The 26,426-nt window shown below is 37.2% G+C and overlaps 1 protein-coding gene across 2 annotated transcripts in view; it reads right to left on the bottom strand.

Annotated features, from left to right (window-relative positions):
- The window catches only part of Map3k7 (mitogen-activated protein kinase kinase kinase 7), a 62,284-nt gene extending 37,193 nt beyond the window's left edge, over positions 1-25,091 (bottom strand). Inside the window, exons 1-6 of one of the 2 annotated variants that reach the window (XM_048353826.1) lie at positions 24,743-25,091; positions 9,370-9,480; positions 6,397-6,462; positions 4,981-5,026; positions 2,811-2,949; positions 1,759-1,883 (exon numbers count right to left, since the gene is read on the bottom strand). In XM_048353826.1, coding sequence (XP_048209783.1) covers positions 1,759-1,883; positions 2,811-2,949; positions 4,981-5,026; positions 6,397-6,462; positions 9,370-9,480; positions 24,743-24,862 — 607 coding nt within the window. In that variant the 5' untranslated portion in view covers positions 24,863-25,091. The remainder of the gene's footprint in view (positions 1-1,758; positions 1,884-2,810; positions 2,950-4,980; positions 5,027-6,396; positions 6,463-9,369; positions 9,481-24,742) is intronic. The other variant, XM_048353825.1, reaches the window with a different exon arrangement.
- Positions 25,092-26,426: the final 1,335 nt, after the last annotated feature.

Below are 26,426 nucleotides of genomic sequence, written 5' to 3'. Positions count from 1 at the left end.
GCACTGTAATCTCATTTGAACTCCAGGTGCTACTTGGTGACTTCTTTCAGAAATGCAGAGATTTATGTAGACAAGGGTTCAGCCTTTGTGATATTAAATAATAGTAATATTTACTCTTCTGCATAAACAAATCTTCTTTGCTCTCCTATAGTAACACCGAGACAATGTAACTCACAAAAAGGAATATTAAATAAATGATTTTTAAAAATTCCATATATATATATGAAATCTGTGTATGAAACAGAAGGCATTACTTAAATTATTACTGATTTAACACCTACATGTGTAGTCACTTTTTAACTGAATTTTAGAGTAAAATAACTATTCAAATGATTGCATAACATTCTTATTTGGGGTGGTTAAAACAAATAAAAAAGTTTTTAACTCATAAAAAAAATAAAAACTAAAGCATAACTACAGTCTGTTTTTTTGTGGGTATTCACAGTTCCTAGCAAATAAATCACTTCACCCTCAGTTTAAATTCTCTTATTTAGAAGATAATTTGATGTTTCTATAGAGAAACCTAGCAAATGAACTATGCTTTTGTTTAGTTTTGTTTTTTTTTTGGCCAGTCTTGGGCCTTGGACTCAGGGCCTGAGCACTGTCCCTGGCTTCTTTTTGCTCAAGGCTAGCACTCTGCCTCTTGAGCCACAGTGCCACTTCTGGCCGTTTTCTGTATATGTGGTGCTTGGGAATTGAACCCAGGGTTTCATGTATAGGAGGCAAGCACTCTTGCCACTAGGCCATATCCCCAGCCCACATGAACTATGCTTTTAGAACTGGTTCTTAATTTAGAACTAGTTTTTAATTTCCTATTTGTGCTTAAATTGAGGGCTCTTTTTTTAAAGGTAAAAATGAGCTTCTTTAGTGAAGAAGAAGTAAAAGCCACTCAGAAAAATCCCAGTGGGAACTGGAAACCAGTGTCTCAGGGTTGTTCATTTTGAATTGTTAGAAAACAATATGAAGGATGAAAAAACACAGCTGACTTTCATTTTTGTATCACTTAGGTTCTACTAAGTCATAGTGAACACAGAATCATTGAAGTACAGTGTTATATGTTCTGTGTGTCTCTGGTCATGAAATTTTTGTCAAGGAGTCAACAGATAACCTTGTTTTATGAATGTTTCAGTTTAAAGACATATTATTCACCATCTGTTACTGATTCACTAATGTTGAACTCACAGCACTGTAAATCATGCCTGAAAGAACATTATCTAAGAGATACATTTTCAGATACGAATGTATACATTCACAGCCTTCTTGTTCTTACTTAGGTAGACTATATTTGAGGCCATTCTCAAGAGCAAAATCACCAAAAATCACACAGGGGAAAAGGGGCTCTAAATAGGCTGAAAATTAAAAAGGCAAAGCATTGCCTTTTTTGACTTCACACTAGGGAATGTGGGTGACTCAAAATGTTTACTGCTGTGTACATATGCAGTGTCTGTAAATAACTATGAAAACATCAGACATATTTATTTAGGAGTTGCAAAAAACTTTAGCAAGTAGGTAGTTTTACAATTTCGGAATCTATAAACAATAACTACATGTATACTTGAATCTATGTAAAAAATGCAAAAATATTTAAACTTTGTCATAAAATTTGGGATCACTGGCTGTATTTTATACCTTTTTGGACTCAGTATGTCTTATAATAAGATATAGTGAACAAATAAAGCCATGTAAAAGAGGAACAATCTAGTAGTATATTCATAAGGAGTGATAGATTATCAGTTATATCACACTTTTGCCATATACCTTCAAACACCTCGGGTGCCATCCAAGCAGCACTCCCTTTGTTATTGGTCATGTGTGTCTGAATGTCACAGGCTGTACCAAAATCACAGATTTTCAGAACTGTACCCCCTGCAACCAGCAGCAAGCTGTTACAATAAAAAAAGAACCAATCAATCAAAAGATGCAAAGAAAATATTTAATTCTTTATAAAGAGACATTTGTGGAGACAGACAAGTGTTAAAATGGCTGTTGTGATGAAACTTCTGTGAAACGTTAGTTGTTCATTTTTTAACAGCCTAATAGTTCAGAGGAAAATCAGTAAAAATTAATAGAACATAACTTAAGAATTCTTAGGAACACTATAGATGAACATTTTGATGTCTTCATCTCTAGCTCATAATCTTTCATGAACTTCTTTCAGGTTAAAATAAACATGGGGTTTAAAACATTTATTGTAGGTTAACATTATAGTGTCCTAAAACAGGAGTTTAATCATAACACATATTATTAAAAAAATTAACATTATAGAAGCTAACTGAAGAAACTTAAGTAAAATAAATACAGAAGAAAAACAATAGTGCTTATTTTTTCCCCTGATGTAGCTCAAATCCAAGGCTTTGTACGTGCTAGGCAAGAGCCAACACTAAGCTTTTTTTTTTTTTGCATCCCAATGTTCCCTATTTTAGATTTCATTATTGTGAAGGCACTTCAACTCAAGATTCTTTAGGTCCAATTATTGTAACAACTATAATTACCAAGTAGCTACTTTCAATTAGGTTTTACTTTTGATGACAAAAAGAAATGGGTAACAAAACTGCCATATACGCAATAGGAATATTCAACAGCAGTTATAGGGAGACTCATTTTCATTATAAGTTTTATTAACTTTTTATATGTAGTTATATATTTAAGTTCTAAATCTCTCAAGTTAGACTAAATGACTAAGTGATGAAGGAGAGTTTTAAAAATGAAACTTTCTTGAATAGTCCAAAGGGAAAAAGAAAAGTCACATGTAACAATTACTTTCAACTAGGTAGAGTGGGTAGAAGGTAGAGTGTGGCATTAGGACTTACTTTGGTGGTTTCAGGTCCCTGTGAATTAGAGCTTTGGGTTGCATGCTGTGTAGGTAAGCCACTCCTTGTGAACACTGCAAACACCAACTCATTGCGTGGGCCGCAGTGTAATATGGCAATGGTTCAGCACCATGAAGCACTGCAAAAGAGACACACAAACTAAAAAGAACTTTATTGCATATAACAAAAGATACGACGTGAATGCAAGCACTGTCAGAACACATGACTGGGTACTTTTCGACATGTATTCCCGTTAGTGCTTTTAATTCATTTCTAAGTTTAAAAAAAGATGAAAAAATCTAAAAATAACTAACAAATAACTGTCATATGAGTAACCTGCCAGTCAAGTAAAATTAATAAACATTACCACAGGTTTTTCAATTGATAGGTGTGATGAGTGTGTCTATGTTGGGCATCAGCTTGGCATTGAAGGGGAGAGGGTGGTCCCAAGATGCTGCCTCTTCTCCCGCCCCGGGGCTACTGGGCTACTACCTGAAGAGGTAGCCAAACCAGCCCGGCCCTCCATCTGTGAGCATGTGTGCCACAATGGCTCCTGCGGAGCCCAGGGGGACATGACATTAACCTTGGAGGAGGTCCTAGGGTAACCCTCTTGGATGGACAGCTTATCAGCCAAACGCTAATGCCTAGCTAGGTGATCCATGTCATTACTGCTATAAATGTATTTGCCCTTCTCTTTATTAAACGGAATTCCAAGGAGCTTTCCCCGAGAAGCCCTCGCATCCTGCGTCCTTTGTTCTTAGCCAGTAAAGTGGGGAGGGGCGTCTTCGCGTTCACACAGGGGTCCGAGGCTTTCACATGGCCCTCACTCCAGCTTTGCTACCTGCTGGTCAGGCAGCTCGTGCGTGAGGGTGAAAGGGGCCACATGGGAGATAAAAGGCCGGACATGTCTAGATGTTGCAACTGTACCGTGGCCAAAATTCTGTATTTTTGCCAAACATAACAATGAAATACTAGATTTGCACTAACAATAGGAAACATATGGGCAATAAATAGAAACATTTATTAAAATAATGTTAAAAATAATTTTGAAGGAAATTTATTCTACCCTCAACTTTGCTAGAATTAAAAGCATAATAGTTCATAGGCTGCCGCCAAAATACTGATGACATACTTAAATATGAGAAAGAAATCCTCTTGCAATAAATACCTTCAGTGTAAAAGAAAATAATTTTGGGGGCTGGGAATATGGCCTAGTGGCAAGAGTGCTTGCCTCCTACACATGAAGCTCTCAGTTCGATTCCCCAGCACCACATATATGGAAAACAGCCAGAAGGGGTGCTGTGGCTCAGGTGGCAGAGTGCTAGCCTTGAGCAGGAAGAAGCCAGGGACAGTGCTCAGGCCCTGAGTCCAAGGCCCAGGACTGGCCAAAAAAATAAAAATAAATAAATAAATAAATAAAAAATAATTTTGAATGTAACTTGTTCTCTGAGAAAATACATTTATAGAAAAAGATGGCATTTTTAGGGCCAAAGAATTTGTTTTCTGTTGGGCACTGGTGGCTCACGTCTATATCCTCACAATGCAAGAAATTGGAAGATAAGGATTGGGGCTCAAAGCCAGCCTAAGCAGGAAAGCCCCTGAGACTAAAGTAGAAGTGGAGCTCTGGCTCAAGTGGTAGAGCAAAAAGTTCAGGTACAGTGCCTAGGTCCTGAATTCAAGCCCCAGAACAAGCAAAAACAACAGAAAAAAAATGAAAAAACCCCACAAAAACCAACAAACCTTTTTGTTTCCCAAAGGTCATAAATGGTTCATCAAGTTTTATTTTTATAATTAAAATGTTCTGTGAAGTGAGTTTTCACAATTTCAGTTATTGAAATGAAAGCAAAATAAAGTGGAATGAAATGCAAGTAAAGCCAGAGTTTTAGAAATAGGAAGTTCTAAGCTAAAATAGTATAGATACCTTAAAATATATTTTAAAAAAACCAAATTTTACTTTGCTTAAATGCTTTTAGTACAATAAAAAGTACAATCATTTGAGAAAACTGACAGATTTCTAAACACCACATACTAATGTTATAGCATTTTTCTTGTTCTAGTTTTTACTCTTTTGTAGTTAAAAAAAATAACTACCTTTGGAATGAATGGTGTGAAGAACATTAATTTATGTTAGAAGGTTTCAAATTAAACTAGATAGTCTAATGACACTCACCATTATATAAAGAACCCCCTTCAGCATATTCCATCACAAGACACACCTGAAGGAAACATATATCAGAATTAACCAGAGCTATAGCATCTTAAGGCCCTGCAAAGGTAGCTGAATTCAACCAGTAAGCTTATGGATGCACTTAAAATTATCCTTTTGGTCTATATGTGACTGGCGCAAGAGAGAGAGAGAGAGATAAAGGGCATCTATGTCTGTGGTTTTTGTAATGGATAACCTTAACTGTCAACTTGATAAGACTGAAAATACCTGGGAGATCAGGAAAGCACATCTCTGCATGGGTTCATGAGTTTCTACAGATGGTTAGCTCATGAGGTCTCTAATCTAATAAATGAATTAATCTCTTAATGGGTTCATAATGTGATAGCATTATTAACAGATGGTGAAAGGTAGGAATTGTGGCCTAGTTGGGGCAAGTAGGTCACAGGGGGTGCATCACTGAGGATTATTATCTTGCCTTGGTCCCTTTCTGCATTTCATAGCTTTGTTTCCCATCTGTTATAATGTTAACTGCTCTGTTTAGCCACACCTTCACTACCATGATGGATTGAGCTCTTGAAACCAGAAATAATATAAATCTGTCCTCCAATAAAATAAAAAAGGAACTTAAGACCTAAGACCTGTCTTCTAGGAGCCCACTAAGAATGCTAATAAAAACATGAAAACAATCACAAGACCCGTAGGGGATGGCTACTCCTTTAAGACGGAGGAGGCTGTTAGCTAGCCCTTCCCATCTCCTTCCGGTTCCAAAACCGGAAGAGAAGTGGAAGAGAAGCCGCTGTGGCAAGCACGTGTGTCAGGATAGTGCCGGGCTGAGCCAGAGGCAGAGCCAAGAGGTCTCCACCTCTGCAGGAAGTTCCCTGACATCACCGTGATGGACACGCTGGTTAGCCTATCGTTGGCACCTGGCCAGTCCCTCTCCTTCGCGTGTCACTGCTGGTATAAGTGTATTTGCCCTCCCCCTTATTAAACCAGAACACCCCTTGAGGGTTCTCCAGGACCCAACGCACCTTGTTTTCCTTGGGAAGTATGGGGAAGGGGGCAGGGCATCCCGCAACCACACCCTACTGGCCAGGGGATGCGTCGAGGGCCATAGAGGACCACACGGGAGAGGACGGAGGTAGAGCTAAGCCCAGCAAAGACCTTGGGACTTATTTTTAAAACTAGTAAGTAGATACTATCACAGGCTATCAAAAGAAGATGAAGTTACTGAGTAAGACAGCCTAAAATAACATTTCCAATGTATTCTTTTGCTAAAAGAGTAGGAACAAATAACTGCATAAAATACAGCAGTATTTTCAAAAATACAGCTATGCTAGCAGATCAAAATGACTTCATAACTACACATCTGCAATGTTATTTTTCACAGAAAAGATGACAAGAGAAAAGTGACAAACTTACTGGATTCAAGCAGGCGCCATACAACTTTACAATATTAGGGTGGTTCACGCGGGATAACTGGCGAAGCTGTAACAAATTAAGGATTTTTTGAAAAGTGATCATTTTTGAGGCTGTGATTTCACAGCATCACTAAAATTATTTCAATAATTAATAGTTAACATGTAGCAAGCTCTACAGACATTAGAAATATCAGGTGCTTGCCCAGAATGGCCCAGTCATTGTTCCTCAACAATTTAAATGTGAAAATAGATATGTATATAATCAAAGCAATATGCAAAATGCTGTTATGAAAGTTCTGATGAGTACATAGGAGAAACTAACTTTGCCAAAATCATTAATACATTAGGTTACCTTTGCCTTCCTAGCAATGGCTCTATAGTCTCCCTACTCTGTGTGGTCCTGCTTTACTTTATAGATATTGTGCAATTATTGTAATTCTGCAAGGTAAGAGTTACCATTCCATTTGAAAGATGACACCTTAAAAGTTAAGGTCTAGAGAGGATGAAATGAGCTGCTTAAAATCCTGCAGCTAATGACTTAAACTTTGGCTTATCTGACTTAAAATGAATATCATTTGTGGACAGTTGTCTCCAATTCCATTAAAAAAAATCTCTTAGGGTAAAGAGTTTCATTGCCTTAGAATTGCTACGGCAATTTAAATAGATTTCTTTTGTTGGGTCTTCTTTCTTCTAGTTTTAAATCTTCTTTGACCCAGTAATTCACAAAGGTCAAAAAGGGCACTAGCTGTACTCATTTCCCTTGATCTATATCTCAAACATTCTCTTAATGTACCCTTCCCCCATGGCCAAGCAGAGCTGCTTTTTGCTTTTTTTCTCCTCTTCCTTATTTTTGACAATATGCAGCAAACTTACATTAAGCTTACTAAGACCTCCAAACCTTGTAGTTTTATAGTACTACATGCTACTGTGTATCTACAACTAATACCTTTAGACTTTTGCTTTGTAGAAAGTTAATGTAACTATTTGCTACTTTGGTTTTATTTTGGTCCATCATGGGGCTTGAACTCAGGGCTTGGAAACTGTCTCTGAGCTTTTTTCTCAAGGCTAGCATTCTACCACTTCAACCCAAAGTTCCACTTGTGGTTTTTAGGTGATGATTTGGAGATAAGAGTCTCATAGCTTTTCTGCCTGGGCTGGCTTCAAATTGTGATCCTCAGATCTCAGCCTCCTATGCAGCCCTAGCTACTCAGGTGTGAGCCAACAGCACCTGGCTCTTTCCTGCACTTATTAGACTTTACTAAGATGATGTTGCAAATCAGAATGACAAAGGCAATATGAATGAGAAATAGCACATTTCTGGAGGTAGAAAGCTAATGAGCAGCAATAATTGATACTAGACTTAACAGCTGAATTATAAGATGGGAGTGAGCAAAACCAGATTTTTCATTTCATCCAATTTTCAAGAGACTGAGTGGCGAGTAATTTCAAGTACCTATATATGTAGATTAATACATGGGACTGGGGAGAAAATGATTTAAACAGTCAAACCCAAGGATCCCTTCCCTGATGTCAAACAGCTCAATGAATAATTTATTGCATCCCAGCAGAAAAGTAGGTTTGTTATTTTAGAAAGTAGCTAGCAAATAGCATCTGGATTGCTATAGTACCAAACAGTAATGAAGGGTTAACAGTAGTTACGTCCGGGAAGCAGAAAATTAGCTAGGAAGAGGTATGTATTGGTAGTTTAAGCTTCTGTACTTGTACTATGAAATCTTGGGAAAGCACCTTGTCCCTGCCCACCGCCCTTTTGGTTTATTTTTGTTTTGTGATACTAGAGATTGAACCTAGGTTTTCATAGCTTGGCAAATAATCTACCACTGAGACACATCCTCAGGCCTGACCTTCAAATTACATGTATATGTAAGTCTTGATTATATTTTTTCCCATTCCATTATTATCTTTTTGACTTCTGAATTGTAGCATTTAACACATGCTATTTCATCCATATTTGTAAAACTGCCAACTGGACATTTTATCAGTATTAACTGTATGTAGCCATAAATATAAATTATGATTGAGACAAAGTTGAGGACAGACTCCTTGGATGTACTGCCTTCGTGATGGCATTAAACCATTCATTTATATTCTCAATTGACTCAGCCAACTATAAGACCTGCTATCATTTCACAATTAAGTTCTCATTTTCCCATGTCATATATTTAAAAATACCATAAAGTATATTTTAAAATCTTGATTATTAAATAACTTCCAAGTTTATAAGAGGCCATTTATATATTTAGATAAGAGATTAAAAACATTGATTGGAATTTTTTTCATCTATTATGAGAAATAATATTTGTAATTTTCAGGGAAATGGATAGATCTGCAAAAAATCATATTGTGTGAAGTAAGCCAAGCTCAGGGAAAATAAAAAGGGTGTATGTATGTTTTGTCTCATTTTTTTTCTTATGTGGTCATATGCACATATAAATGATGGGACTAAATAACGTATGTACATTGAATGAGAGCCTATGATGTAATCCCACTGAAAAATGGAAAGAGTTTAATACAGTGAGGACCAGGAAGCTGAAACATGTGTTGAGTTAGAGCAAGGGAGGGGTAGAGGGTAAGTAAAAAGAGGAATGGTGGGTGAAATCACAAGACAATGTATATCTGTGAAAATGGAACGAGAAAATCTGGTGACACTCGTGGGGGCAAGGTGGGAGGAAGGAAAAATGATGGAAGGAATGATTCTAATCAAGATGCATTTATACATATAGACGGACATGTTAAGTTGCAATCTCCTTATTATTGTTACTTGAAAAATATCAATAAACACATATTTTTTAAAACTTTATGGAAAAAAAAGTTCCTACTGTATTACTCCATTTCAGCCAAATTATTGATGTTCAAGTATATAGAAAAACATCACCAAGAAGTAATTCTTTCACAGTTGTAAATTCAGAGTATCTTATATAAAGAATCACCCAGCAGAAATGGCCTCTCAACTTACCTCTACAATAAAAGCTTTCCTCTCTGATTCACTTTCTATTTGTTTAATAGCAACATCTTTGGCTCTCCACTTAGCTTTGCAAACTACTCCAAAGGCTCCTCTTCCAACAACCTGCATTCAAAGAAAAACCCACAAGAATTAACAGAAGCCAATAGATTTAGTCAGTCAGGTGTATAACACTAAAGCTAATCTTTTTAAGTATTATTATTAAATACACTAAACTGAAGAGAGAAGTAAATATATTTTCATTTTTTAAAGGTTTATGGCATAGATACCTTTTCCTTCACAAGTAAACCTAGAAACAGCAAACAAAAAAGATTCATCAAGGAAGAAGCAAAGCAATTTATTTATTACAGAAAAATATTTAAGAAGCAAGATAAATGGGTCAGAAGGTAGTTCAGAAAAATATAAAGCAAGAACATATGATAAATATAAAATTTTTATGCTATTATAGTTATGAAGTTAAAAACAGCTTTTTTTTTTTTTTTTTTTTTTGGCCAGTCCTGGGCCTTGGACTCAGGGCCCGAGCACCGTCCCTGGCTTCTTCCCGCTCAAGGCTAGCACTCTGCCACTTGAGCCACAGCGCCGCTTCTGGCCGTTTTCTGTATATGTGGTGCTGGGGAATCGAACCTAGGGCCTCGTGTATCCGAGGCAGGCACTCTTGCCACTAGGCTATATCCCCAGCCCTAAAAACAGCTTTTAAGTAACAGTAGTGAAAGAGAACTGAGTAGGAGAAAAAAACTATAGCTGGTAAAAGTGCATGATGAATGAAAGACAAAATATGCTATCATCTCTTATCTATACAATGGAATATTGTTGTTATTGGTGTGTGTGTGTACATGTGCACACGCACGCACACTTGGGCTTGAACTCAGGGCCTGGACATTATCCCTTAACATGTTCACTTAAAGCTGATGCTCTACCACTTGAGTCATAGCACCACTTCTGTTTTTTTTGGACATTAACTGGAGATAAGACTCTCTGGACTTTCTTGCCTGGGTTTGAACTGTAATCCTCAGATCTCAGCTTTCTGAATACCTAAGATTATAGCAGTGAGTCACATACTTCCAGCCTACAATTATTGAACAAAAACATTGAGCTACTACACTAGAGACATAGCTTAATGTACAGTACTTGCCTTGCATGCACTAAATCCTGGGTTCAATTCCTAGCACCACCATAAGAAAATAACAGCAACAAATAAAACAAAAACCTACTGATACATCCAACATCATGAACTTTAAAAATATACTAAGTGAAAGAAACCAGACATCATTCATATAAAACATCTATTAAAAAATCTATAGAAATAGAGTAGATTGGTAGTAGGCTAGTGCTGAGGGTAAAAATTGGAATTAATGTAAATGGGGAGCAGGCATCACATCAAGGTTCAAAAACCTATCATTGTGAACACTGACAACTAGGTAAATTTGCAAAAGTTATGAACTATGTACATCAGATAGATTAAATTTCATGATCTTATAAAAATAAAGACAGAAATCAGTGGCTCACTCCTATAATCCTAGCTACTCTGGAGGCTAAGACTTAAGGATTGTCGTTTGAAGTGAGCCTGGACAGGAATGTCTGCAAAACTCTCATCTAAAATAAACCACCAAAAAAGCTGGAAGTGGTACTGTGGTTCAAGTGGTAGAATGCAAGCCTTGAGCACAAAAGCACAGGGACAGCACCTGGGCCCTGAGTTCAAGGCCCCAGTACCTAAGAAATTAAAAAATAAAAAGTCGGATGCCAGTGGCTCATGCCTGTGTATAATCCTGGCTACTCAGGAGACTGAGAACTGAGGATCACACTTTGAAGACAGCCCAGGCAGGAAAGTCTGTCAAACTCTTACCTCCAATTAGCCATCAAAAAAGCTGGAAGTAGAGCTATGGTGCATGTGGTAGAGTGCTAGCTTTGAGCACAAAATTTCAAGGACAGTGCCCAGGCCCTGAATTCAAGCTCTAGGACCAGTACAAAATAAAAATAAAGAAATAGATAGATAGATAGATAGACAGACAGACAGACAGCAGTCTTATATTATTGTTCAAGCCTATGTATCATTTGGGTTAACTGTTCTTTTAAGCTGGTGTATTTCTAGAAATGCTTGAAAAACAATAGAGCCAAAAAAATTAGCTTGATACCAGTTAGAACAAAATCATTAGATTTTTATCACTGTATGTACTTTAGTTAAGTACCATCTTCTCCCATCTCTCAACTTTCAATGCATCTAAGCCCTGTATCAGGCCTTTATCTCCCTGTTGTAGGTATCTTCTATGCACTAGGCACTGGACTAAGTGTTTTACATTGACTGCCTCATTTATACAGCTTTAGAAGGGAGGTACTAATGCTATATTCATGTTACAGATGAAGCAACCACCTTTAAAAAAGTAAACTAATTCTCATGAGTACAGAGCTAGCAAATATATAGTTTAATGCTACACAATTTAATAGCAGAATGTTAGTAATACTAATTTGTAATATATATAATGAATGTCCTTCTTACATCAGAAAGCAGTTATATCTTCCCTTGAGGACCTTTCACTTTAGATAAGCCCCCACAAAACTTGCCTGTAATAAAGCTGACTATACCTAGAGTTAATGACTTATTATCAATATTGAGTTACTTCACAGAGTAGTAAGGGGGCACGAAGGACCGCACCAGGACAGTAATTATAATCTGGGATACATGAACACTCTAGTCATGGCTAAAACTTCATAAATCATACAAAGCAGTAAGAACATTTCTCATATTGCTCAATGTGTAAAGCCACCCAAGTGATTAACATTTACTGAATGGGCTTTTTGTGAATTAGTACATTTACCCCCTCTTCCATTTAAAAGGTCAGTAAAGAGCAAGTAAGACTCTGAGTTCAAATATCACTACTGTCAAAAAATTAGCAATGCAAAAAAAAATACAAAGATAAGCAAATAGCTACAGGGTTGCAATTTACCCAAGATCACTTGGTCAGAAACTATTCAGAGAAGACAAAATCTGAAGCTTAGAGCATGGAATTACCAATAAATTCTAAATTTAACTTCTGTCATTGCATTGGCAATTACTTTGGTATGAATAGGTACTAGCTACCATGAGAATAACAGACAGAATCTAAGTCTGAGTATAGTTTGTCTACTTATTAACTCTTAATGCTGAGCAGTTAATGCCTTTGCGCTTCTGTTTTCAACAGTAAAGCAAAGATGCTATATTCTCCTTAATTATTATCTACAGAGCTCATAAATTACAAACAGGCCTTTTTGTAAATACTACAAAAGTGCTCAGAGTTGGGTATGAATCAGAATAAGAGGCTGTAGTATTGATTTCTTACATTTTAATAAATAGATTCTAAAATTTAACTTTATGCTCACAATAGGTTGGGACTAGCCTATCGTTATCATCACCAACTACAAACTAATGATTACAAAGAATTTAATATACTAAACTATGTGGAAATACATTAAAGCAACCAGTACTTAGTAAGCCTCCTCTTACTGCATTTTTATTATGAAAAATGTCTACACAGGCATTTCAAATATTGTCTAAATTTGTGGATTGTGTACGAATCACAAAGCTTGTGTTTGGTACATATGACTACTTGTGATCCACAAGTGCCACCTAGTGATGAGACGATGATTTACTCTAAGCGTTCAACTTAAAACCATGAGAATGAAATATGCAAGTGTCCAGAATACTATGAAATAAAAAAACAAAACAGGCACATCCATGAAAGATGAGGGTTCATGGTCTCAAGACACCTCTATTCTCATTAGTGGTAACACTTTACACATAGTATAATAACAGGATCTAAAATGACAATAAGGCAAAATGTCCTAGATAGTACACACTTACTAAAATATAGGATAGAAATAATAGCTATAAATGAAAGAAGTTTATAAACATGAACTCGAATGCTTAAGGAATTAAATTTCAGTGCGTCAAAAATGACTTCTCACTGGGCATCAGTGGTCATGCCTATAATACTAGTCACTCAATCATGGTTCAAAGCCAGCCCAGACAGGAAAGTCTATGAAACTCTTATCTCTAATAAACCACCTGAAAGCCAGAAGTGATGTTGTGGCTCAAGGTGGTAGAGAGCTGCCTTGAGCAAAGAAGCTCAAGGACAGTACCCAGGCCACCAGTTCAAGCCCCATGACTAATCGACAAAAAAGTCTTACTTTTTCAAATGGCATAAATATAGCGAGATCAAGGGTAAAATGTGTACACACACACACATACTCTCTCTCTCTCTCTCTTTCTCTGTATATCATCTTTATAATAATAAAAACATTTTTAAAAATAAAGAATCAGGGCTGGGTATGTGGCTCAGTGGTAGAATGCTTGTCTAGCATTCATGAAGGCCTGGGATCACCTCAGTACCACATAAATAGAAAAAGCCAGAAGTGGTGCTGTGGCTCAAGTGGTTAGTCTTCAGGAAGATCAGGGACAGTGTCCAGGCCATGAGTTCAAGCCCCAGGACTGAAAAATAAATAAAACGAAATAAAGAACCAAAGACCTCTCCTCTTACCTGCATGTTATGCTAAATAAGGTTAAGAAGTTCAAGACTAAATGTGCCACCCACAGTCCCAGCCCATCTGACAATGCTGCACACATCCAGGGCAAGTCTCCTCTCCAATCTTCCTCAGTCCTCCCTGGAAACACCCTGTCAAACACACGCAGCTGCCTTGATAATCTCCTAGGAGCTTCTCAATTCAATTAAGCTGACAGTCTTGACTGTCTGTCACTAGTAGGAAGGGAAGACCAGTTGAAGAAGTTACTAATGTGACTCTTGAATGAATGGGAAATCAACCAGGATGAGAACAAACCATAATGCAAAACTCTAAGGAGAAATGAAACCTAATCCCTTATTCAATGAGATCTGAATCATATCTTGGGTAGCAACATTCTAGGTACTGATAACATGGCAGCAAATAACCAGACCAAATCCCTGCTTTTGCTTTTTTTTTTTTTTTTTTTTTTTGCCAGTCCTGGGCCTTGGACTCAGGGCCTGAGCACTGTCCTTGGCTTATTTTTGCTCAAGGCTAGCACTCTGCCACTTGCGCCACAGTGCCACTTCTGGCCAATTATATACGTGGTGCTGAGGAATCGAACCCAGGGCTTTATGTATACAGAGCAAGCATTCTTGCCACTAGGCCATATTCCCAGCCCCGCCTTTGCTGTTTTTACATTCTTATGGAGAAACAATCAACATAAAGCTAGAGATGTTAGATGGTACTGGGGTTAGAGAACTCAGGGCTTTGAACTATCTGGACAGATGCTCTACCACTTACTTGAGTCATACCCTCAGTCAAAAAAAGCATATACACTTTAGAAAGTAAGTGTGCTAAGAAGGAGGATAATTGTATGCACACATACATGTGTATGCATTTTCTCTCACTTTCATTTTAGATGGTCAGGCAAAGGCCTCACTGAGAAAGATGGCATGTTAGTGGTGACCTAGAGAACTACTCAAGAGTGAGTGGAGTGGCTGTTGCAGAGTGGGAGTGCACAGTAAAAAATAATGGCAGATAAGGATGGAGGGATAGGCAGAACCTGGACCACGGGGCTCTATGCACCAGGAAAAGGAGTTTGGGCTTCAGTCTAGGTGCACTGTGCAGCAACTGGAGAAATGCAGAAAAGCTAGAAGACATAAATTAAGGGACTCTATTATAGTAGCCCCCCAAAAGAGATAACAGCTATGAGGACAAGGTTGGGGGTAATGTAGAAACTGGATATTTCTCTGGTATGTTTTAAAGGTAGAGTAGACAAGACTCCTGAAAATTTGCAAACCAGCAGGACATGTGGAGAAGAGATGAGTCATGAATGATGTCCAGATTTACCTGAGGTTAAGACTGAAGCAAGCAGATTTTTCTTTTCTAAACAATTTGGCTGAGTGTCAGTAACATACAGCTTATGCTGCCTATTTGATATCTAAAAGTAGCTAGCAAGTAAGAAGGTGGAAAGGCAAGTCAGGAGATTCAGGGAGAAGTCATGTGAAAAAAAACAGAAATGTGAGAGTATTTGGCATGTTGCTGATATTTCTAATAAATCAATTGAACAAAATCCCCCCAAAATAAGACCCAAAATATTGGTGTCCATGGACTAAGCTTTGGAAAATCCTAATCTTTGGAATAAAATAGGGAAGAAATAAACAGCAAAGACTAAGAAGGAATAGTTAATAAGGCAGCAGGAAAACCTGATGAGACCAAGAGAAAAAATATTTCAAGATAGCAGATACAGAACAATGAAAGCCCTGGCTCTCAAAGGACAGTCTCTGGTTTAGAAACTATCAACATCACCTAGAAATTTACAAAAGTGTAAATTCTCAGGCTCCAACCCACCCAGAATTGCTAACCCTGAAAGAAGTGTCCAATTATCTGTATTTTATCAAACCCTCTAGGTGATTTTGATAAGTTTCAGAGTCACTGCATTTGGCCACAATACTAACAAAATAATAAAGACAAGATACTTCAGTGGATGCCATTATATAAACCAAAGAATCTTCCCTCCTTCTTAATCTTATTTACAACTCTAAGACTACTTAGACATCCTGGTGGGCAGAAATAAAATCTTTTACGTGATACAACTAAACTTTGAAATAACTGAAAGATGAATTTTATATTGAGATTAACCAAGTTATCCTTGATATGGCAAGGTTAAATGCTTTACTGAGTTTAAGGGGGAGGACTTACAAGTAACTGTAATCAGTATATGCGTATGCACGTGTACACACACACACACACACACACACATGCTTTTCCGAACAACCTAAGAAGCAAACAGGTTATAACAGGTCATAGTAGTAGTTATACACATATATCCATAATGAACTGGACAGAAGACAGACTGATGCTATTGTCTTCCCTCATTCCATCCTGATGATCCTTAAGGGAATAAGTATGATTGGGAATTAGAGGTGGCAGAAAGTGCTATGTAGCATTAAAGACAAAAACAAACAAAAAACCCCAAGGTATTATAATATAGTCCTCACTCTTTTCTTCAAGAAATAACATTTTAAAGTAGTACAATATTGCTATTTATATAAAATACTGTAACCTTGTATATGTTAAACAATATACAGTATCCTATAGTTCTCTGTCCACATATTTAACCAAATTTGGATTAAAAATATTTTTTAAAAATGTATATATGGTCTGGGAATATGGCCTAGTGGTAAAGTGTACCACATATATAGAAAAAGCTGGAAGTGGTGCCGTGGCTCAAGTGGTAGAGTGCTAGCCTTGACCAAAAAGAAGCCAAGGACAGTGTTCAGGCCCTGAGTTCAAGCCCCAGGACTGGCAAAAAAACAAAAGCAAATAAAAAATGTACATATGTACTGAACAGATCTACTGAACAGTGCAGATTTTTTCCTGGTTACCCTTCCCTAAACAATACTGTGTAACAATTATTTATATATCATCTTTATGTAATCTAGTGATGATTTAAAGAATATAGGAGGATAAGTATAGGTTATAATGCAAACATGCCATTTTATGTAAGTAATTTTGGTAACTGTAAGAGATGCTGAAACCAATACCTTAATTCTAAGGATTGTATTATATTATTAAATGAATTAAAAATTGAACATAAAACATTATATAGTTAAAAAACAAGTATAAAATGTAAATATCATCATAGTCCTGATAGTATATTAGATTTTTTTTTACTTTCACTTCAGAAAAATACAAAGCTCCAAGAATTAAAGTTACTTATATGTGTTTCATGGTGACCAAACATCAGTGCTCCTACAGATATAGAAAGTGCTTGTCCAATGCCCTATACAAAGGAAACATTAGAAAAGGCTATTCAGAAGGATGCTAGAAATAGCAGCAATCAACTTTTCAAAAGATAATAGTCAAAACAGAAATTTGCAACAGCAATACTTACAAAACTATATGCCGTAATCCAGCTGTACAGCTCATGGGGGGGGGGGGGGGGAACGGGGTAGGAGGGAGAAAAATGAGGAAGGAAGGAGAAGTTTGATAAGAAATGTACTCACAACCTTACCTATGAAACCACTCTGTACATCACTTTGAGAATAAATAAATTTTAAAAAAACAAAAGAATTTTGGAGATAATAGAATCGGAATTCCTTGAAAACCTTGTGCATTCCTTGAAAACCTTGTGCTTGCTACTTGTACTACACATTCAGCCCTTCAAAAGTTTTTTTTTGTTTTTTATTCCCCACCAGTACTGTGGTTTGAACACTTACTTGGGTTGCTTGTTTGGCTAGTGTTCTACCATTTGAACTATACTTACTACTGGGCTTTTTGCTGATTGTTTTTTGGAGATGGCATCTCAGTGACTTTTCTGCTTACGCTACCTATAAACCAAACATATTAGCCTCCTGAGTAGCCAAGATCAGCTGACCAAAATAGGTTTTTTAACTGTTTAGCAAGGATGTCTTAAAAAGCCTATGTTCTTTAAGAAATAAGAATAATGTGATGTTAGCAGAGGCTTGTATATATAAAGGGCTTATTGCATAGTCTCCAAAGACAATGGTCATCAATCTTTTCTTTCTATTCTTGCTACTCCCTAATTGGGAAGAAAAATGGCTATCTGCTTCCCTTAAATGAAGTTTCTCCAGGATTGTTTAAACTGTAGTAAAGTGGAAGTTTAGGGACTTTCAAAACCAGGGCTCACTGAAGTGGAACTGTGGCTCAAGTGGTACAGGATCAGCCTTGAGTGGAAAAGGTTAAGGGATGGAGCTCAGGCTCTGAGTTCAAGCATCAATAGTGGCACCATGCATGTACACACACACACACACACACACACACACACACACACTTTCAAAACCAGGGCTCAACAAGCCTAGCATTTTCCATTTCGTACCTCTTTGGAACCCAGTCACCATGCTGTAAAAAACATAACTTCTATGTAAATCCTATACAGAGGATAATTGAGCTTTTGGTCAAATGTCTAAGAGAGGTCCCAGAAGACTTTGGCACTCATGCTGGCAGCATGAGTGAGCCTTCTTGGATGCTCTATCCTAGTTGACTTGCCAGATGACAGTAACAGCTATCAAAATACACTTCAACAGCTGTAGTGTTTTCATTGTGACCCAGGAATCTACTTCTGGAACAATTTCCAAGCAATAATCAGACAGGTATGAAAAAAAATGTTCAAGTTAGCTTATAGTAACAAAAATTAGAAAACAACCAAAATGGTGATTAATAAAAAAGCTAAGAAATAGTATCATGTTTTTAATTCTTTGTTGTCCACATTTTAGCTCCTCATACTTTCTAGGATTCTGCCATTGGCCTGTTTGTTTTCTCTCAGTTTGTTTTCTAATCTCATGACTGCCAAATCTTCCCATCCAGATGTTTGTGAAAGCTCAGGACATACATTAACCCACCTCTGGAAGCTAGAACTTCTATAGGTTCCTCAAGTCCACACTGTTCAATAACTGACTCTATTATGTGTTTCTTAATTTGGGCACACCAAAGTTCACTTGATTGACTAAATAAAGTAGGTGGGTGGAAAAGTGGCATGGATACCCACTACTGAGATAGCCTGGCAATTGAATCAGATAATGAAAAAACCTAAAATTCAAAATTGCAAACTATTTTAAAAAGCCACATTTCATTTGAAATCAAATTTCAAATTCAAACTTTCAAAGTAAATGTGCTTTTCAGATTATATTCTTATCTGAATATAACATAGATCCTGACACATTATCACTAACAATTATCACTAACAATCACTAACAATTAAGTTATTCCCCCCAAACCACTTTTCTCAAGAGTGTAAAAAACAATGTAGTAAAGTTACAAGTATCTTCATACAAATTCATTCATAGCGATGGATCTACAAATACTCCCAATAGTATTCAAAAGAGGAACCTATACAGGACTGGTTTAAAAGACAAGTTGTTCCTGCTAAGTTTATTGTTTTTATATTAAAATGTCTTAGAGTAATTATTTTATGATAGTCTTAACCCTTATCCCAATACAGTTTAGCTTTTAGTTGAGTCTACAGCTTTAGTCATCAAATACAAAAGACAAATTTAATTTCTTAGTAAAAATACAATAGGATATAAGAGATGGTGTGTAGAATATCCTTACACAACAAAGTCAGACTTCGTTGTGTTAATACAATTACTTGAAAGACAAATTTCTTAAGGATAAAACATTACTTCATTCCACCATACAAGGTTAAATAACAAAACTGAATGGAAAAGGATATATGCCCTTATGCTCTTAATTTACTACAACATAATTCATCTTAATTGTCTCCAATTCATATTATTTTTAGTTCAATGACTATAGCTGTTACTTTGGTTTGGCTCTGTTCTATGGACTGTGTGAATAAACTGCTGGCTATTCTGTGATGGCTCTGGCTAGAAATCTGGAACATGACAGAACAAGCATAGATCTTACATTTATTAGAGGAGTTGGTGCCTTCAACTATTTCAGGGCTTCAATATCTATTAATAAACTATGGCAGGGCAGAACTGCCATCTGCTGACAAGATGAACTAGATAACATAAAAGTAAAACTTCCATTAGTCTTTTTTTCTGCAGTCTTTTAAAGCTTGCCATAAAACATCTAAGCCATTTAAAAAGCCTTTCCTTCAAATAATATGCTCAAGCTATCAATTAAGTTACACATGCAAGATACAAAAAAGATTTCTAAAGCTACTGCTATACTACAATAACCAGTCCAGCTTTCTATCAAAGTCAATGGTCATACAGTTTCACATGGAAGTTTGTCTTGTATGTCTACAAATAAATAGTGGCTAACAATCTACAGACTCATCCTATTTGAGACCACTATAATTTTAGGTTTTTCTCTAGTACCAGTTGACCACATATTTATATCCCAATCCTACAAAATATGTATCATTGCTGAAGTTTTCTACATATTTCCTTCCTAGTACATTTTAGCTTTTGAAACAAAACCTTTGTGTGTCTTGTAAATGAAGCTTAATAACACATGTAAATGTCCGAGTGGTTATATGTGCCCACTCTGCTTACTCATATACTACAGTTAAGGTCAACCTCCAGGGTCTCTTTTACAAAGCAACCATTGTAAACAGAGCCTTTTTAGTACTTCAGTAAAGCCCTACCAATGCTTGGCCTACTCCCAGCACATGGCTCTTCATAGCAACTTTTATTTCTGCTAAACAACAGTATCTACTAAATATAACAGGAATGCAATGGAATCAACACTGGAATAAGAACCAGATTTCACTTTGAGGTACCAGGCACTGGCGTTACAAATATGAAAAGGACACTTTACATTATTCATCTCATACAACTGACTGCTGGGTAACAGGCTGGATAATAGAGAAAAGGAAGCTCTAGGTTGCTTGAGGATAGCCTCCCTAGGGAAGAAGAGACATTTACAGACATTTACCACCTTCTTCACCAGTAGGTGCGTGTCAACAGTGAAGTTCTGGAAGCATTTTAGACACAGGTAACGAAAGCAAAGTCATTTTAGACTTCTGTAACCCACGATGTTACTGTATCTGGAACCTAGTTTAAAAATTGTTCCCATTTAATGGAGCTTTTTGTGGTTAACTTTCAAATGATGGCTTATGTGCTTATTTTATTCCATACTTAAAATCCTGATAAAGAAGTAAACAGATCTGTTTATTGGAGACATGAGTCAGATGCTTTTAAGAAGATAATCAAGTACTCTTTTATTCATCTTTTGTGGAACTTAAGTACAGAGTAGAATGCTTGCTAAATGTTCAGGACTAACTACTATAAAGGAAATCATATTCTGTATCTCCATTCCCAGAATAAAGTGTCATTATAAAGTGACATTGTAAATCCAGTGAAGAGAGCAAATGACTCATGATCTAGAAATCTCAAGTTCCCAAGCTCTAACGTTTACTTAGGCATGTGGCTTCTGGCAAATCAAACTTTACAATTTGTTAATAACAATGAAATGGGGCTATCATTTGCTTGTTTACTCGATACTAGTTAGTCACCAACTAAATTCCATTGGGAGAGCATGATCATTGTCCTCAAGGAACTTTTTAGCTTCTAAGCTTACAGTGGAAACAGACATAAAATATTGGAAATAATGACTGTGTTTTCATTTTAGAAGTGGAAGAGACCTCAAATGATCTTGTTCAATCCCTCAGTTTAAAAGAGAAATCACAAGTCTGGAAAATAAGACAACTTCCTTTAATTTTTAGAAATATATCAGTACAAGCATGTAAATTTCCTAAATACCCACCTTGCTACATCAGTTATTACTGTTTTGCTTCCGTCACCTCAATGTATGCAGTTCACAATTTATTTTAACATTATCTACACCCAGATCTATGAAGCTAAAAACTGAATGACTTAACAAAAACAGCATTTAGACAAATTTCTGAGGCTGTAAACTTGCATAATTTGATTAAATTGAATTTTAAAAGTGCCAAATATATTACTGAGTCATAATAGTAGAGGAGTACAATGATTAAAAGCAGCCCAAAACAGCATTTAGATAAATTTCTGAGGCTGTAAACTTGCATAATTTGATCATTAAATTGATTTTTTTTTTTTTTTTTTTTTTTTTTGGCCAGTCCTGGGGCTTGTACTCAGGGCCTGAGCACTGTCCCTGGCTTCTTTTTGCTCAAGGCTAGCACTCTGCCACTTGAGCCACAGCGCCACTTCTGGCCGTTTTTTGTATATGTGGTGCTGGGGAACTGAACCCAGGGCCTCATGTATATGAGGCAAGCAAAGCACTCTTACCACTAGGCCATATCCCCAGCCCCATTAAATTGAATTTTAAAAGTGCCAAATATATTCTGAGTCATAATAATAGAGGAGTACAATGATTAAAAGCAGCTGATGTCTAAGAAATATGTATTACTATGAAACTGTATAGTTGGACTGTGGTTGGAAATTTCTAGTTATATAATGTTGACTCAATTATAGTTATTTGAGAAATAGAGTATACATACATTTTTTAATTTGAGGAGGATGACTTTATTACTTTTTTTTCTTGATGCTAGGAGATTAAATTCTGGGCCTCAGGTATGTAAGGCAAGCACTCCATCACAAAGATACACCTCCAGTCCAGTATTCTCTTAATGTAAAATGCAATATACTTGCCCATAGGAAATACTGAAAACAATGTAAAACACTTCTTGGTTTGGGTCATCTTTCTTTGTTTTTCTATTCATGTTCAACCTAACAGTAGAATATTAAGTTAAATAGCTTTGAGTGTCACACAGATTACTTTCAATGTACCCAAATGAAAAATATGAAAGTATGTAACTATTTCAGCATTAGGAGGGTCTGAATTGAATTTTTGATATAAAAGTGAAGTGCTAAATATGAAACACAGAAAATAAAAAGGGACAAAATCACTGCCCAATAAAAGAAATTTTAATCTGAAAACAAAATCTATTTTCCAAGAATGTCATAAATATGCCAAACCTGGGGACAGAGATATAAATAAATTAAAAGAAAGGTCTTAGGAACTTACTGGAAATGAAATGATGGGGGGGGGGAACACAAGAATACTAAACTGATAAATGTCTCCTTAGTAACTTGCATTGTTCTATGAAAGAATGTAAAAAGCTTTAGAAAGCATGTGCAAAAAGTAGAGTTGCAAGAATCAAATCAAGTCTGTGAAAATATTTGGTAAACCATGAAGTACAAGTTCTTATTATATAACAATTTGTAGTCCGCAAGCATAATAGTACACCAGAGTAGACGTAAACACTTATTTAAAAACTGCAATTCTTGTATACTGACTCACTGAATTTTTATCCTTAAAAAAGAATGTTAGACATGAAGGCTGGATCTACTCCTGAAAAGGGAATTTATTATGGTCTCAAAAGGGTGGAGGGGGTAAGACACCAAAAATTTTCCTCCTCTTCAAAATACAGGTCTTCTTTTAGCAATGTGACCTTAAAGTAGGTCACTGTTCTGATCTGGAACTGCTTCTTAATAATGTATGTCAGGCAATCTGTTGAGTGTTTTGTATAGATTGTTTAATGGGATCTGTTACACACAGACATATTGAAATAGTAATTATTATCTTATTTTATAATTAAGGGAAGAAATATAGCACAAAGGAGTTAGGAAACTGGCTTTCTAATCACATAGCTAATAAGCGGCAAAGCTGATGTAGTGAATATTCCTAACACCCTATATCTTGTTCTTCTCACCACAGTACTTTCTAAGATGTGGATGTTAATGAACAAGATGTTCTATAAGTCAATTTATGTGACAAAATATACAATGTATAATTTAGTAATATAATTCAGAAATCCATTATTCCAAAATGTTCATGGGAAAAATGTATTCACTTAATGTTAGTTGGCTATTTTAAACTACTTTAAAATGCTGTTACTGCTAAGTAATTTTTAAGATGCATTTTCAGTGTCTGTAGTATTATATCAGGATCCACAGTGTAATACAAAGTGCTTCATTTAAAGTGACAAATCATATAACTATGAAGATATTATTTCCAACCAAATTTTTAACTAGTTTTATAGTGTGTCTAAAATAGATATATGCAGTTTTTACTTAATTTGTTGTGATTAGAACCAATCTACCCACTCTGTGATCTGAAAAGAAGCCATGGAACACCTTGCTCTAAAGCAAATTACTGTAGAATAAAGAATGGATTGGGGTTTTCTAACCGTAATTTCTGGTCTGGTGTTATATTCTGGTTGTCATCATAATCAACTTTAAAATATGGTGTTTGAGCCATCTCTTCATCATAGATCTATGTTGCTAATAGTGAAATTATTCAATATTAGTCCAATTGGTGGAAGAGTACTTAACAGCACCAGGACTGCCTTAGGGTGTCAGAAAGAGAACCATTTCCTCCTAGTGGAAACACTTGTAGATGTGATGATCTACAACCTTAACAAACATGCATCACGTATCCCTACATAGGAGACAGTGAGGTAGAAATCAAACAACAAAAAATATGGCTCTTAGAGACACCATGTCAAGAAAAGTGGACTTTTCCACAACGGCCACAATCTTTGCCGAATTTACCACTTACAGTTAGAGACCTGGTGGACCACATTTTTTCACCAGTCTACCCTTCTGTTTGAGGTGAATCAAGTTTAAACTCAGTAAAAGTATGAAAGTAAGCAGAAAAAAGAGCTACTCAAACAAGGTGAACACACACGTACACACATTCCTCTCCCACACACTCCTCTCTTCCACACCTATCCTCTGTCTCATACTCTCTCCTCTCTTACACACACACACACACACACACACACACACACACACACACACACACACACACACACTCAGCGGAGCAGCGAGGACCAGAAACAGACAGAGGAGAGCGTGTGAGAGTGAGAGACGTACGAATTAAGAGGTCCAGGAGAAGCCTTCAATGCTGGGGCAGGGTAGAGACAAGGAAAGGCCGGACCCGCTGGACCTGCGTCCCGGTGCCGGGCCTTGCTCACCTCTTCCACTTCGATTTCCTTGTAGTCGATCTCTTCAAAATTAAGGACCTGGGACGGGGCTTCGATCATCTCACTGGCAGAAGACGAGGAGGAGGAGGAGGCGGCGGATGCTGTAGACATGATCCCCCGTGGCGCCCGGGGGGCCCGGGGACCGTGCCGCCCGGACGACCCGGGTGAGACCCGCGCCCACCCGCCTCCGGGCCGGCCCTCAGCCTGGAGCCGTACCGCGTTGCCGCCGGGCGACCCGTGGCGGTGGACCAGAGGGTGGCCACAGCCGTGTCCCGGCTCCGGCTCAGCAGCGTTTTCCGCTTAGGGCCCTGCCCACGGAACTTCCGGTTCCGGTCTGAAATCGGAAACCGGAGGCGGGATATGAGTTTGAGGAAGGGGCGGGCAGAATTTTGTGACTTGGAAAGACAGAGGAAGGACAGGACAGGGCGAGGGGGGAGTTGAGGGGGGAGTTGAAGGGGGAGGTCGGGAGAGAGACGGGCTCTTGGAACTGTAGAACAAATTTCGCGAGATCTTTGTTAAAGGGCTTCAGCAACCGGGTGTTACCGCGAGATTTGGCTCGATGACGTCATGAAAGTGCGCGGACGGAAGTAGAGCGCTAGGAGACGGAAAAAAATCTGTTGGGTTGGTTCTTTGAGAACCGGCGGGAAAGATGAAACTTGTGATATCGTCTCTTTTCCTGTACAGTGTTTGGCTTGCACTTCTCTACGAAATACAGTGTTTGCTTGTGGGTGTTTGTTTTGTTTTGTCTTGTCGGTCTTGGGGCTTGAACTCAGGTCCTGGACCCTGTCTGTCCCTGACCTTTTTACCTCAAGGCTAGAGCTCTACCACTTGAGCCACAGCGCCACTTCCAACTTTTTTGAGTAGTTTATTAGAGATAAGAATCTCATGGAGTTTCTTGTCCTGGCTGGCTTCGAACTGCAATCTTCAGATCCCAGCCTCTTGAGTAGCTAGGAATACAGGGATGAGCCATCTGTCCCCAGCTTAATTTTAACTTTTAAGTATGTAACTGAAATGAACAATAGAGTTTTAGTTCATTCCTGCAATAAATGGGTTGCTAAATGCTTAACTATCTGGGCCATTTTTATATTCCAGATTGTGGGGTTTTTGTTTTGTGGCGACATTTACTTTCCCGTTTTAGCCCTAGGCAAAATTGAATTGTTTCTTTAAGAAGATTTGCAAAACATTTCTTCACTGTAGTACGTGGAAGGAAACAACTGTGTGTTACTTTCGTCTTGTCCTTGATACTGACTGAGAGATTAGAAAAGTGAGTTACTGTGTGCAACTTGAGATACACGATGGAAGTTAAGTGCTGACCAATTGCTGCAGATTTGGAAAGGTCATGTGGATAATATATTTACACAGTAATTTGGCATACATTATAGTGTTCAACTGAAGTTAGCGTCTTGGTATAGCACTAAAGTAGCCATACACATCTGTATATTAATGTTAGCAGTAGTATCTGCAAATTAAGTATTTGTCGCTGTTTTTAGGATGGGAGAAATCAGAGATTAAACTGAAACAGTTAGGTCCCTATAAGCTAAATCAGTGGGTCTCCAATGTGGATAGCATTTTCCATGTTTTACTTCCAACAAATTTTTATTGTGTTGTTTGACTTGAAACCAGTGGGAAATATGGGACTAGAAATGTGGATTTAAGGATGATTTCCTGAGAATTA

The sequence above is a fragment of the Perognathus longimembris genome, chromosome 9, assembly GCF_023159225.1.
Source record: "Perognathus longimembris pacificus isolate PPM17 chromosome 9, ASM2315922v1, whole genome shotgun sequence".
Lineage (NCBI taxonomy): Eukaryota > Metazoa > Chordata > Mammalia > Rodentia > Heteromyidae > Perognathus > Perognathus longimembris.
Note: the sequence above shows the minus strand (reverse complement) of the source record. Positions and strands in the feature narration are given on the sequence as shown.